The sequence below is a fragment of the Zingiber officinale genome, chromosome 4A (genome assembly GCF_018446385.1).
Source record: "Zingiber officinale cultivar Zhangliang chromosome 4A, Zo_v1.1, whole genome shotgun sequence".
NCBI lineage: Eukaryota > Viridiplantae > Streptophyta > Magnoliopsida > Zingiberales > Zingiberaceae > Zingiber > Zingiber officinale.
In genome coordinates, this window is record NC_055992.1 from 6,848,889 (window position 1) to 6,862,868 (window position 13,980).

The window sequence follows — 13,980 nt, forward strand, 5'->3', positions numbered from 1 at the left end:
TACACTTAGAATCTGGTCAAGTACATAACATTACATTTCCCCTCAGAATATTAAACCTTAAACAGATAACAAAAATTACAAACATAAGCCCTTAAGATGCTTAGAAAGTTTTAGCCCCACTGTAGTCAAACTTACCATGGAGCAGAAGTGGAAACATTTTACCTAGCGCAAAGAAAGCTCGTCTGAGCTTGTCAAGGCGCAGAAGTGGCAATATTTTGCCCGGGACGATGAGAATTGTGGAGCAGAAAGATTCAAAGGAAAGGGGAAGGGGATAGATCTATTCAGACCATGATGGAAAAGTAGTTGAGAGAGCCTCTCCCCAAGCCCTGGAGTTCTGCAACTAGAGCCACCCAGCTTAGCCCGTCGGTAATATGTGTTGTGCCCTTCTCACGACATCCATGGGCTATTTAGTTGGCCCTCCATGAGTAGTGAAAATCTCTCTGAAGTTTCTTGAGCCTTCAGAGCATTGGCACCTTTGGATGAAAATTCTAAACTTTAAAAAACTCCATCTCTTAAGACAGTTCCTCGAACCCTAGAGTTAGCCGAAGCAAGAACTTGAATAAACTCATATAGAGATCTCGCCTTGTCCATCAAGAGTCGCCCCCAAAGAGGGGGAGCCGAAGCCATACTCTCAGCCAGAAAAGAGCAGTGAAAGTTAACAAGGAAGGAAAAGAACTAAGATGGGTGGTGAACGGAGAGAAGGTTGTAACCCTATTTAAAGGATCAAAGGACCCAAGGAATCACTGTACTGAGGTTCACGGGATCACTATACTTAGCTTCATCAGATAGTTGTACACAAAATCTGTGAGGTCATTTCAATATCTGGGGCAGAATCACGGGTAGGAAGAGACAAAATCAGACTTGTGTCTAGTCAGTCGTCTACATCTCCTTTGACTAGACTTGAAGGGAAGGATAGTGATATGGGTTAGGTTTCATGGGTCCCCGATAAGAAGGGGAAAGGATATAACCAAACGGAGAAGCTAGGCTAATATCGGGTGGGATATACCTCAAGAGGTAGGTTTGTATTGACCAAAATATGCCTCCAAGGAGGAAGACCCATATCAATTGGCATATACCTCAAAGGAGGTAGGATAAATATCGGTCGGGATATACCTCAAAAGGAGGTAGGTTTGTATCGACTGAAATATGCCTCCAAGGAGGAAGACCCATATCAATTGGCATATACCTCAAAGGAAGTAGGCTAATATCGGCCGAGATATACCTCAAAAGGAGATAGGTTTGTATCGACCGAAACATGCCTCCAAGGAGGAAGACCCATATCAATTGGCATATACCTCAAAGGAGGTAGGCTAATATCGGCCGGGATATACCTCAAAAGGAGATAGGTTTGTATCGACCGAGATATTCCTCAAGAAGGAAGATTAATATCGGTCAGGATATACCTCAAAGGAGGTAGGACAATATCGACCGAAACATGCCTCCAAGGAGGAAGACCCATATCAAGTGGCATATATCTCAAAGGAAGTAGACCAATATCGGTCGGGATATACTTCCAAGCGAGTAGACTAGTATCGGCCGGGATATACTTCCAAAGCGAGTAGACTAGTATCGATCGAGACATGCCCCCAAGAAAGAAGGTTAATATCAGCCAGGTTGACTAATATTTTGAAAAGATATTTGATAAAATATAGCCCAATGCTAGTTAAAATAATAAATAAAGGAGCTTGGACGAACACTTCCTTAGGAACCTCACGAGAGGTAATAATAATTGGTCAAACCTAGCCAGACTCAGTTCTGACTGAGACAAGAAATATTAGTACATTAAGCTATCTCTGATGTAGCAGAAACAGGAGAGGTGAATAGGAAGGATAGGAACACTTTGAAAACAAGCTGGTAGGATAAAAGAGAAGTGATATTACAAATAAAGTAGTTCCTAAATATGTTTGCAGTATATGATTGCATAACCAGTGTTATATATTTTGGCGGGAAATGTGTTTTCAGACCGTTTTGCAGGTGCTAGACGACAAAGAAGGTACATCTGGGGTACGAAGAAGATTCTTTAAAAAGTCATTCACCACAAGTACACAGCTTACGTCATCTCATAACAAACTCTAACAAACCATGGTCCACTTCATGACTACGGGGGTTATATGAAGTGGTATAAAAAGGGGAATCCTCTCCGTTGGTTAGGTAAGTTCACATCATTGCGCACATTCATAACCCTAATTGCTTAACTACTGTTCATTCTTCTTCCTCCTTCTTCCACATCAATGGAGATTACTGACTTGAGCGTCGGAGGGCCTAGCCAGGGATTCCCACCCCGATCTTAGGTCACTGACGGTAGTGTCGGTTGGTCTCCTGTGCGCAGGGAGCCTTGGGAGTTCCGAAGCCGGTGTTCTTCGATTGGATCTCCTCATCGCCATTTGCATCTTGCCTCGAGAGGATATTTGGGGGCTTCTTCTTCTTGGATCCGCTTTGGGTTTCTCGGATCGGCATTCTCTAGGCATTATTCTTCATCAGTGGTGGGTTTCTTTCTCCCGGATCTCCATCTTGTCCAGCTTCTCAGACAGGATCACCTGCTATTAGGGATGTTGTAGTAGCCTCTCCATCCCTCCATGTATCTAATCTTCTTCCTTCTCCCTCCTCTCCCCCATCACCCAATGTAAGTTCCCATTGGATTCTACTAACACTAAAAAAACAATCTCTAGAGACGAAATTAGAGACAAAAATATTAGAGACGGAATTAACATTCCATCTCTAATTTGAGATTGACTTAAAGTTCCGTCTCAAAATAAAGACAGAACTATATTTCTATCTCTACATCAACCATTAATAATAAAAAAACAAATTTAATCTGAAATTAATACCGACGAAAACATATTATCTATGTCTAATTATTGACGGAATTTAAATTCCATCTCTAAATAGTGATGAAAACATATTATCCTCTATAATTTAAATTTTATCTCTAAATAGCGACAAATATATATTCCGTTGCTAAATATCATTACTATATTCAAATATTAGTGACAAAATATATTATCTGTCACTAGTTTAGAAACAAATTTTAAATCCCATCTCTATATAGCAATGTAATAATTTAATCTATTGCAATTATCAGTACTGTATTTAAATATTAGCTATGGAAAAATAATCCATCTCTAAATAGAGAAGAAGTTTAAATTCCATCTCCATATAGCGACAGATAATTTATTCTATCACTAATTAACATTACTATAGTTAAACATTTGCGAAGGAATATATCGTCTCTAAATAGCAATGAAAATAAATTTCGTCTCTAAATAGCAACAGAAATAAATTCCATCTCTAAATAGCGACAGAAATAAATTTTTGTCGCTATTATCAGGATCAAAATTTGGGCTAGACCCTGATCTCCTAAAGTCCTCGTATTTTCAATCTCTCCGGCTTCGACGATTCTCAATGTCTACGGCAATATCTCCATGGACCATGCCCTCCAATCTTTAGCATCCTCTCCTCCGACGACCATGTAGGTATATATAATCTTCTCCCTTTCCTCTCCTCTAGTTTTTGACCCTAATGACAGTGATCTTCGTCGGACGCGAGGTCGTGGCAAACCAAGCTTGCAGCCACAAGCTCACGGCTGCGAGCTTGGTCTGCCACAACCTCGTGACCATGAGCTTGGTCAGCCTTAAGCTCATGGCTACGAGCACTACAAGAAAATCCTCATTCAACAACACTCAAACGACAACGGTTTTATACCAAACTGTTGTTTTTTTACCTTTTAACAACGGTTTTAACAAAAACTGTTGTCTTTTAGCAATTTTTTTTGACCTACAACAACGGTTTTTAAAAACCGTTGTCTATTTATGCTTTTTTGGGGCTACGACAACGGTTTTTAAAGGCTACGACAACGGTTTTTGAAAACCGTTGTCTATGTGCGCTTTTTTTGGGGGTTATGACAACGGTTTTTAAAAATCGTTGTCTATTAAGTGTTGTTGAATACCATATTTTTTCCCTCACCATTTTTTTTCCCTTCGTCATTTTTTACCGCCGAGTTTTTCTTTCCCTCTCCCCGAAATTTTTTGCCGCCGATTCCACCCCTTTACCTTCTCGATCCCTAAGCATTTCCATCCAACCTACGATCTCTTCATCTACTTCACATTTTTCTTTCTTGATCTCTTCTCGATCCCACCTCGCTACCACCAAAATCCACCCAACTTCCCCGACGAGCTCTTTTTCATCCTGTAAGAGGAAGGCAGAATGAATCTACGCTTCTTTTGTTTTCTCCTCTTCTTCATCCTGGAAGAGGATGTGAAGGGCTTAGGGTGTCTCAGATCTCAGCGGTGACTCGTCTCCTTGCTTGTGCTTGGTCCCTCTTCGCCAAAACCTCTTCCCTCCTCGTTGGTCTTCTTCCTCGTCCGAAGGGTGTCGTGATCGGTGTGTGATGACGACAGGTGAGGCGGCGGCATCTCTGAAGGTGGGCATCGCGTTCTCCAACTGCCTCCGGCACGTGGAATCCTTGTCCCTGCACCCCTCGGGCGCTGGTCGGATCTCACACCTTAACGCCGTCATCCTCGGTGAGTCCCTAGAATGAGGAGAATGACCTCATCTTCCCCTCACAAGAATTTTCCAGCCAGGCCCTCGTCTCCTCTCCCGAACAGGTGTGTGTTGCTTGTACTTGAACTCTTCGGTTCGAGCTTTCTTGGGCTAATTCCGTTTTATAGGCTTGAAGGTTCCTCCTTTGTTGGGCATTCCGTTGTTTTTGTAAGTAAGTTTTGGCTTTGTTTAGGTTTATGTAAGTTTTATTCTTTTGTGGAAACTTGTAGATTGTGATATTTGCTATTGTACAGAACTAGTTGTGTGCTTTTTTTCCCGATTCGGAAGAATGCGAAAACTTTAAAATGGAACGTTGTTTAGTTTCTTGGATAAACTTGTTTTGCCTTTTTTCTCAACATTAATATCATGTATCTTCAGTATCGAAACATGTACAGAAATTGATAGAGGATCCAGCTGGTTCTGGTCAGAGACTGCTTCCCAGTTCTACTGGAAGGAGAAGTGAAATCTGGAGGTTTAGACCGAAAACATTGTTGTGAGGAAGGGAACTGTCAAATTCAAGGTGAGTTGTCTTACACTTAATCTTGTTTGGTGGACAATGATGAATATTTTTTGTTCTTTGTTTTCTTCTTTTGGAGTTCAGTTGTTGCCGTAAATGTGATATTTGTTAGAGAATGTCAACATCCTTGTGAAGAGTTTGAGTGTTTTGCTTACTGAAGGAGTGAAACTGTTACAAATGGATAAGAGAACCTGCCAATGTTTTTAAAATCTCATTGTTCAAATAGTTTGAGACTTTCATAGGCTATATTTTGTTGCTGATTGATGTTTTAATTTTTAATAACTTTTATTCTTGTAGTTGTTGCCTTCTGATTGGGTTACTTATATTCAATTAGAGGCAAACTTTTCTTCATGCTTTCTTTTGTTTTGGATACTCAGATATTGCAGTTTTTGTTCTTGTTGTGTTCATCATCTAAGTATTCCAGTTTGATTTTTGGTTGCATACATTTTCAGATCATTTGGAGGTTAAATGACAGACTTGTTAAGCTGCATATTTCCTTACATGTTTTTATGTACTTACTGCAGCTGCACGAACTAAAAATTACAGTGGCGCTAAACTGGAAGGTGTTGTTAGAAGTGCTGTCTCATATGCCTTGAATCGACAGATAAGCTTCGATGATTTGACCAAGCCCTTGGATGAGGAGAGCATAAAAGTCACTATGGATGTTTTTTTTGAATGATCTTCATGAGGTTGGACCAACTTTTGGTGCATCAATGGATGATCTTGAACGAGGAAGGTATGTTCAAGTTTGACATTGTCTCGGTTGAAGTTGATTCCACATCCTTGAAAGCAATTCTACTTGGGGATGTTCAGGAGGGCCTACAGATTTTTGTGCTCTGAATTTTCTTAATGTTACATAATGTGGCATTATCTTTAATGTGCAAATGGCTTTCAGGCTTAATGGGATTATCGATTGTGGTGAGAGGCACAAACACATCCATGAGAGAGCCCTGCTTCTTGTGGAGCAAATCAAAGACAATTAGAGCTCACTTGTTACATACCTTCTGGAAGGTCCAACTGGTAGGTAAATTTACAACCAGCTTTCTAATTGATTAATCTGACTTTTCTGCTGATTCAATCTGCTATTTATTCTTTTATGTCAGTGGCAAAACTTCAATGACAGCTACAATTGGTATAGAGAGTGATTTCCCATATGTCAAGATGGTAAGTTGTGATATTATTAATGAAAGAAAAATAATTACGTCAGTACCATCATGTTAAATGATTAAATCCTCTCATTATTAGATATCTGCAGAAAGCATGATTGGTCTCGGTGAAGCAACTAAATGTGCACAAATTGTCAAGGTGAGTTGAATGCTAGAACAATTTTAGTAAAAGTTCTCAATTTATTAAATTGTAAATGAAAAAACATTTTAAGTATTTATCCTACTAATTTTGTCCATGCATTAGTAATATCCTACTAATTTTGTCCATGCATTGTTTCTATCTGGGTTGCAAGATGAGTTACTTCTCCCTTTGCAAATGCAGATGCTGCACTCTAAAGCTATTATTGAAAATGAAATCCAAGAAACAACTTGGAATATTGCCCTGTAATAAATTCCATGAGATATCCAAGAATTGCAGTTGAGATAATTGCCCAAGACTGAAAGGGATTGACCCACTTAACTTATTGCCATGAATGTTAAAGTTCCATAACTGAGATCCTTGTGGACATTTAGACAAACCATCAAGTAGATTTGTTAGTTCTCCACCAATATTATTCAAAGACAAATCAAGAGTTTCCAAGTTGCATAGATCACCCAAACTCAATGGTATTTGCCCCATCAAGTTATTCATTGATGCATCAAAATACCTTAAGTTGTGAAGATTACCCATGTTTTCTGGTATTTGACCAGAAATATTATTATCAGATAGTAATAACTCCTCCAAATAGATGAGATTGTACTCCCAAGTCTAACTCTCCTTAGTAGTTCTATCTGTTTCTTGCATAATTCTTAATCCAACTTTGCATTCATTATCAAATGCTATAAGACATTGCTTCCTGATGCATAATTTAATAGTTAACGTAGATTTGCATGCAGATTTGAGAACAATTTTTTGAAAGAAATAAAGACAAGCTATTGTTTCATGTCATCTTTCTTTGTTTCCTGGTATATCTTCTGACTATGCTACAACAATTAGTTGCTGATTTGTATTCTGAATCAGTCTGAGTCTCTAGGCTAATAACAACTGGCATTCTGGGGCCATCTCAACTCTCTGTGGTAGATGTGCTATTGAGACGAAAGAAAACAATTTAAAAGCAATGCTAATAAAGTTCGTTTGAAATTATATCATATTCATATATATTATTTGTGATATGTTCAACGCATCTACCAAAATTCTTTAAGAAATAGCTTATGTTTGCCTTATTGTAATTTGCAGGCATGCAGTAGTGATGAAGATGGTTTGCTTGGTTTTGACGTACATAGTGATGGCCATGGCCAAAGGTGCTGCCTAAACTCATGATTTTTGTTTTGACGCCATTAATTCCACCCAATTCAACGGATATGGTGTTTTATTGCAGGCAACTAACTGTTCTAGCAAGAGATGAGCGAATGGAGATCACCTCAAGCATGAATGGTGCTCCTCTATTCCCTCCAAAGAAGAAATATTTTTCTTGTATCGAAATGAATGGTTTTCTGCCATTAATAGTAATTTTGTCAATCTTCATTTCTTGCTCTATGTATAGTTGCCTTGATGTATCCTTACTATCTTGATTATATTTGGTTTGTCAGGTTATTGTGTCTCAAGACTAGCTCGAGGTGACAAAATATGTTGGATTAGTCTGTGCTCAGGCCCATCAAGAAATCCTACAAGTTGAAGATTGTGATGGGACTTGGATTGACAATAATTAAGTGTAATCACATGGCATGAACCACCATCACAAGTTTCTAGTATTTTAGCTATTGTTCATTAGTTGTAAATGGAGTTTATTTGTTTATTTGTATTGGGATAAATTTTATTTAAACATGAGATATGTTTCTTCTTTTGTGATTGTAATTCTTGTATAACTAACATTTTGAATGATATTAATGTGGGGAATATTCTTTCTTGATTATGATTCTTTATTATATATTTAAATTGAAATTTGATATATTGGTATTAAAAGATAATAATTTAAAAGACAACGGTTTAAAACTGTTATTTTTGTCTATCACCCTCAAAGACAACGGTTAAAAACTGTTGTCGTAGCCCCAAAAACGGTTGTAATTGCAGTAAAATTGCTCTAAACAACAACGGTTTTAAACCGTTGTCTTTTCATTCAAAGACAACGGTTTAAAACCGTTGTCGTAGCCCCCCCCCCCCCACTTTTAACAACACTGCCAATTACAACGGTTTTAAATGGCCTACGACAACGATTTTTAACCGTTATCTTTTAATGTTTTTGTTGTAGTGGAGCTTTAGCCAGCCTTGAACTTGCTATCGTGAGCTTGGCTAGCCCTGAGTTCATGGCCAGGAACTTGGTGCACTGTGAGCTTGGTTGGTCGGATCTGTCATGGCCACGACGTTAGCCTTGGCCACAAGGCCTTGGCCAACTAGTTGGTTGTAAGGTTTAGGATATAAGCCTAAATATGATTCTCAGATTTTAACCTAGTTTGGCAAGTTGTAGGATTTTAACTTGGTTTGATTGCTTTGATTGAGCAACTTCTTGAATACTTATTATTTTTTTATTCATGACATGCTTAGTTAATATATAGAATCATGTGTGTAGTACCTCTCTTATATTGATGGATGTATGTTTAATAATATGCTAAATTTTGTATTACATACCTCTCTTATACATGGAATTACGTTGTAGTACCGCTCTTGTATTAATTGCATAATTACTAAGTAATCAATATTGTGTTCGTAATGTTGTAAATTTTATACTCATTAGAATCCAGTGTACATGAGCAAAGATTGGATGTACAATAAATTAGAAAATAGATTTATCTAAGATGAATATTTTGTAAAGAACTAGGGTGCTAAACACGCACAAGCGCAGCGGAAAATATCTAGTTCCTTTCCAGAAGATCCATGCAAAAGGAAACCATATACTAAGTACTAATTTTCTACATGAGAAAGTTATACCTTTGTTGCGTGCCCTTCACAATCCCGATAGCAACGTTTCTTTAGATGCGGATTTTAGCACGATCAAGTGGTCGTGCCTCTATGGTATTCACACGAACAAGCCTCGTTTATCTCACAAACTCACAAAGTGGAGAATGAAACAACCAAAGGTTGTGCTAGCAACCCTTCTTGGAAGTTTTGGGCAAGTGGAAGAGAGGAGGAGGAAGAAGAGCAAGAACACCAAAAATTCATCATGAAAATGAATCCAAAAACCCTTTTTTATAGATTTATGAAATTGCCTCATGCCTTAATGTCAATTGCCTTAATTGACATTAATATTTATCTTCATCCAACGAATCCAATGCATCCTTTGCATGAGCAATTCAAATGGTTCACTCTTCATCCAATGAATCCAATGCATGCAATGCGTGAACAATTCAAATTGTTCACTCTTCATCCAATGCATTCAATGCATGAGCAATTCAAATTGTTCACTCCTCTTTCTTCATGAATTCAAATTCATGAAATCATATAATGAGTCCAACTCATTAATCATCAATTAATTCATGAAATCATATAATGAGTCCAACTCATTAATCATCAATCCAATTGACTCAATGAGTCTAATTTGAATTGGACTCAATCCAATAGTTGGATTTAATTGAGTGTAACTCAATGAGTCCAATTTGAATTAGACTTAATCCAATGATTCATCATATGAATCCATCTCTATTGACTTGTTCTTTGTGTATGACCCAATAGGTTCTCGTAACGTTGGCAATGTATCCAAATCAACATTTAAATACATAAACAATGAGTGACATCTAGCAAGGCATCATTGCTACCCAAGTGACGAGAATGTCGAGATCCAACTTAACCTTTCCGTGACTATTTTCTTGTATGACTCAATCCTTCTATCATCGATATCTAGATTGATCAATGAGGCATAGACTGTGTCATCCTCTTATCAATCTTTATATTTCTTGATCTCTAAGTAGACACACTCAATTAAATAAGCTCAATATCACATATTGATTTATTTAAGCATGGTCATGCATTCTTATGTCCCACTAATCAAGGGTCCCATAGATAACCCTTTCGTTATATGGAAGGGATAGATCCCATCTACATCACTGACATCCCTCTGCATAACTTATTGCATACCCAGTGATCGACTTTATGATTCACCCTGTTATAATTACGGGTGGCATTTGTCGATACTAATATATACAACTCCTTATGTAGGGAACCACAGTGACTTCGGGTCTAAGGACTATTTATACTAATAGTCACATGAGAATATTTATGACACTTATATAACGATCCATAAAACATTCTCATGGCGGGTCATTCAGTATATATTCTCTAATATATACGCATGTGTCAACCTAATATCTCATATCCATGACTTGTGAGATTAAGTCATCCGTTGACCTACATGCTAGTCTCAATGCATTAATATTGTCCTTGCATATTAATGTTTGACTAGGAATAGTTAAGTGTAGTGTTCTATGTATATCTACAATATCGCACTATCAATTCAACCAATTGATACGTTGTAGATTAGAACCTCCTACTCTAGGATATTATTATACTTATTCATTCGGCATTGAATTGAAGTAAATATAATAACCAACTTTACCTTTATTAATAATGAAATATGATACAAAATGAGCGCTTTACAATCATCTCATAATTGGTACTAAGGCTAATACTAACATATTTTGTTGGAGTTGAACAGTTTGTGAACTTTACAAAGAGTCATTCGGAATGTATAAATGGTGTCGAGTTATATTGTTCGTGTGATTACTCCAAATGTAGAAATGAAGTTTTTCGTTATGAGGACACTATGAAAGTACATCTATGTGAAAGGATTTGTTCCTAATTACTATAACTAGTACTATCACAGAGAGCCTTATTTGTCTCATCGGATTGGAACTTCGGTTGCTTCTTCATCTGACACAACTACTCTAGGAAATCATCATTTAATGAGAATGCAATGCAATCAATGGTTCACAATGTGATGAATACAGTTGATTATTCTAATATAGATGAAATACCAATACCTGAAGTTCAGTAATTATATGACATGTTAAAGATAAGTGATAGTGAAGTGTGGGAAGACACTCCATATGATCATTCCTAACTATCAACTACTGCAAGCTTATTGAACATCAAGGTAATATCATTTCTCAGAATAATGTTATGATAACATTTGTCAATTGATATCAGAGTTGCTCCATGTTAATCATCCAATGACTAATAGTTTCTACAACGAGAAAATTGATGAGGAGTTTAGGTTTGCTTGTAGAGAAGATTAAGTGTTACATTAATAATTGTATGATATTTTGGAATGAAGACAGTAAACTAATTGAATATAGAATCTGTACTCATCCTCATGTCGTTATAAGTATGATAGTCACATATCAGAACTATCATGCTTCAATTAGCCCAATTATTTGAGAATTGACCCACCCCGCGTTCTTGACCATAACAGTGATGTTCTTTAATTTACTACTAGTTCTTAAAATGTCATTATATAAATAAGAAAAATATTATAAATTTGTTATTGCATTTGTAAAATAGAGACAAGATAGTCTTAGGGATAAAAGAACCTCTTAACATATAGCTAATTAGATAGTTATCTCATAAAAAAAATATTGAAAACATCTAGCTGTCAATGTTAATACTATAAATAATAATAATCTAGCCGTCATAATTTTAATTGCAAGACTAAACATGTTGTTGAAGTCAACATTAACATGAATTTTTTAGCTTTTAGTACTTCAATCAGCCATAAGAAAACATCAAATTTGGGAGAAGATATCAAGCATTTTATTTGTTCTTCGAATCAGTAAATTCCTATGCTTTGAAAGCATCCATAAACGTCCTAAAATTCTCGAACGAAGCGCCTCCATCGTTAATGTTTTGCTGAGCGTTCTCTTTCAACATCGATGCCCTTGCTCTCATCTCCTCGTCTGAAAGCAACTCTTCTACCTTGGATTTCACCTGTTCCCGCTTAACGATCCCACTCTCGTCAGGCGTCATGCGCAGACCCACCTTCCAATCGTCACAAATGTAGTTCTGGTTCAGGAATTGGTCCGCAAAATATGGCCAACAGAGGAAGAGCTTCCCGTTCCTGACGCCTTCCATGGTGGAGTTCCAACCGCAGTGAGACACGAAGCAAGCGACAGAAGGGTGGGCCAGCACCTTCTGTTGAGGTGCCCAAGCCACAACCCTCCCTCTGTCTCCGACACGCTCTTTGAATCCATCCGGATAAGCATCGGCAGAGTCGCCGGTTAGGTCGGGCCGGACCACCCACAAGAACGGTCGGCCAGTCGCCTCCAGCCCGAGCGCGAACTCCTGGAACTGGCGGCGGTCGAAGATGGTGAAGCTCCCGAAAGCCACGTAGACGACGGAACCCGGCTGCTGCTCGTCCAGCCACGACAAGCAGGCCGCGTCCTCCGGCCAGAAATTCCCCACGGCGCGGTTCGGCCGGAGGCCGGTTACCAGCGGCCCGATGGGAAGAATCTTTGGATTGTAACGGAAGGTTGGCTCTTCGAGCTCTTTGAAGGAGTTGCAAATGATGAACTCCGGGACGACGTCGAAAGCCCTGCTATCACTGTTTTTGACCATGCGGTTGAAGATTTGCTTTTTGGTTCTGCCATCTCCAAGTAGGTTCCATAACAAGTGGGACGCGTTGATGAATGACATGCCGGGACCGAGTTGGAACGTCTCTGAGATTAGGTTGCCTGTAAAAATAGAAACCGCCGTTAATTTTGCAGGATGAAAAGTGTTTGGAATCATTAGTTACCATCGCCGTCGATGACGCCTTTCGAAACCAACTCCGGAAAGCTCTGCAAAATGGCCAGCATCTGGGCTGCGGCCGGCCAGAACGCGGCATACCGGAGACCCTTCTTCCGGCCAAGCTCGAGCGCCCATCTCATGCCATCATCCACCAACATGCAAGTTATCGGATCCTCTGCTTCGTTGCTCTTCTCGATTATTTCCTCCAAGCATCGCGGCATCACGTTCATTAATGCTTCCGTGAGATTCCCAAGATCGTTCCGGTCTTCCTCCGGCCCTAATCCGTCAGGCACCGAGACCAGAGCGATATGCTCCATGGTGCTCTCCGTGGACAACGCGGCAAGCAGACGCTTGTGGTTGAACTCGGTATTGACGAAGGTGACCTTGAAGCCGTAATCCACCAAGCAGTTGCAGACCTCCATGAGGGGAATGACATGGCCTTGAGCAGGGTATGGCAGGGCGAGAACGTGTGGCAAGCCCATTCTGAAACAACAGAGAGAGGTAGAGAGGGAGAAGCAAAGAGAACAAGAAAAAAAAAATTGAGAAAAAAAGATAATTACTTAATATTATCAATGCAATACAATAGAATTTATAGAACGAAATAGGACAAATATAATATACAAGTATTGTAATCATAAAAGTATAACAGTAATTTGAGTTATAGCATGACAAATATGACAATATTAAAATTAAGTACGATAAATATGATAATTATAATTCATAGAAAGAAATATTACAAATATAATATACAACTATTGTAATTATAAAAGTAATTTGAGTTATAGCATGGCAAATATGACAATATGAAAATTAAGTATGATAAATATGATGATTTTGGTATACTTTCATAAGTAGAGGTAAAGAATTAAGGAGAGAATTATCTTATCTTTTATTTCTACTAACCACCTTATTTATATGTCTACTAAACTTTCTTATTTATAAGATAGGTGGAATGATATAAAAAATGAAATAATGTAATATAATTAATGGTTCATGATGAATACAGTTGATCAATCTAATATAAATGAAATATCAACACCAGAAGTTCAACAATTGTATGACATATT

At 38.2% G+C, this 13,980-nt stretch overlaps 2 protein-coding genes across 2 annotated transcripts; one reads left to right on the plus strand and one right to left on the minus strand.

Annotated features, from left to right (window-relative positions):
* The first annotated feature begins 5,769 nt into the window (after positions 1 to 5,769).
* Positions 5,770 to 7,812, plus strand: LOC121972204 (3-oxoacyl-[acyl-carrier-protein] synthase III, chloroplastic-like). The gene is made up of 7 exons (XM_042523899.1): positions 5,770 to 5,792; positions 5,952 to 5,981; positions 6,160 to 6,220; positions 6,302 to 6,361; positions 7,439 to 7,503; positions 7,581 to 7,707; positions 7,792 to 7,812. The coding sequence occupies exons 1-7, from the start codon at positions 5,770 to 5,772 to the stop codon at positions 7,810 to 7,812; spliced, it is 387 nt and encodes a 128-aa protein (XP_042379833.1).
* A 4,156-nt stretch (positions 7,813 to 11,968) lies between these two features.
* LOC121973094 (UDP-glycosyltransferase 83A1-like) lies at positions 11,969 to 13,395 on the minus strand. The gene is made up of 2 exons (XM_042524681.1): positions 12,921 to 13,395; positions 11,969 to 12,858 (listed from the first exon to the last, which is right to left on the minus strand). Exons 1-2 carry the CDS (start codon positions 13,393 to 13,395, stop codon positions 11,969 to 11,971), a joined length of 1,365 nt encoding a protein of 454 aa, XP_042380615.1.
* Positions 13,396 to 13,980: the final 585 nt, after the last annotated feature.

Coding starts and splice junctions, on each gene's coding strand:
- LOC121973094 (XM_042524681.1), bottom strand. CDS start 13,395: ATGGGCTTGCCACACGTTCTCGCCCTGCCATACCCTGCTCAAGGCCAT. Junction 12,859..12,920: donor AGGCGTCATCGACGGCGATG/GTAACTAATGAT, acceptor CTATTTTTACAG/GCAACCTAATCTCAGAGACG.
- LOC121972204 (XM_042523899.1), top strand. CDS start 5,770: ATGGATGATCTTGAACGAGGAAG. Junction 5,982..6,159: donor ATTATCGATTGTGGTGAGAG/GCACAAACACAT, acceptor CTTTTATGTCAG/TGGCAAAACTTCAATGACAG. Junction 6,362..7,438: donor AATGTGCACAAATTGTCAAG/GTGAGTTGAATG, acceptor TGTAATTTGCAG/GCATGCAGTAGTGATGAAGA.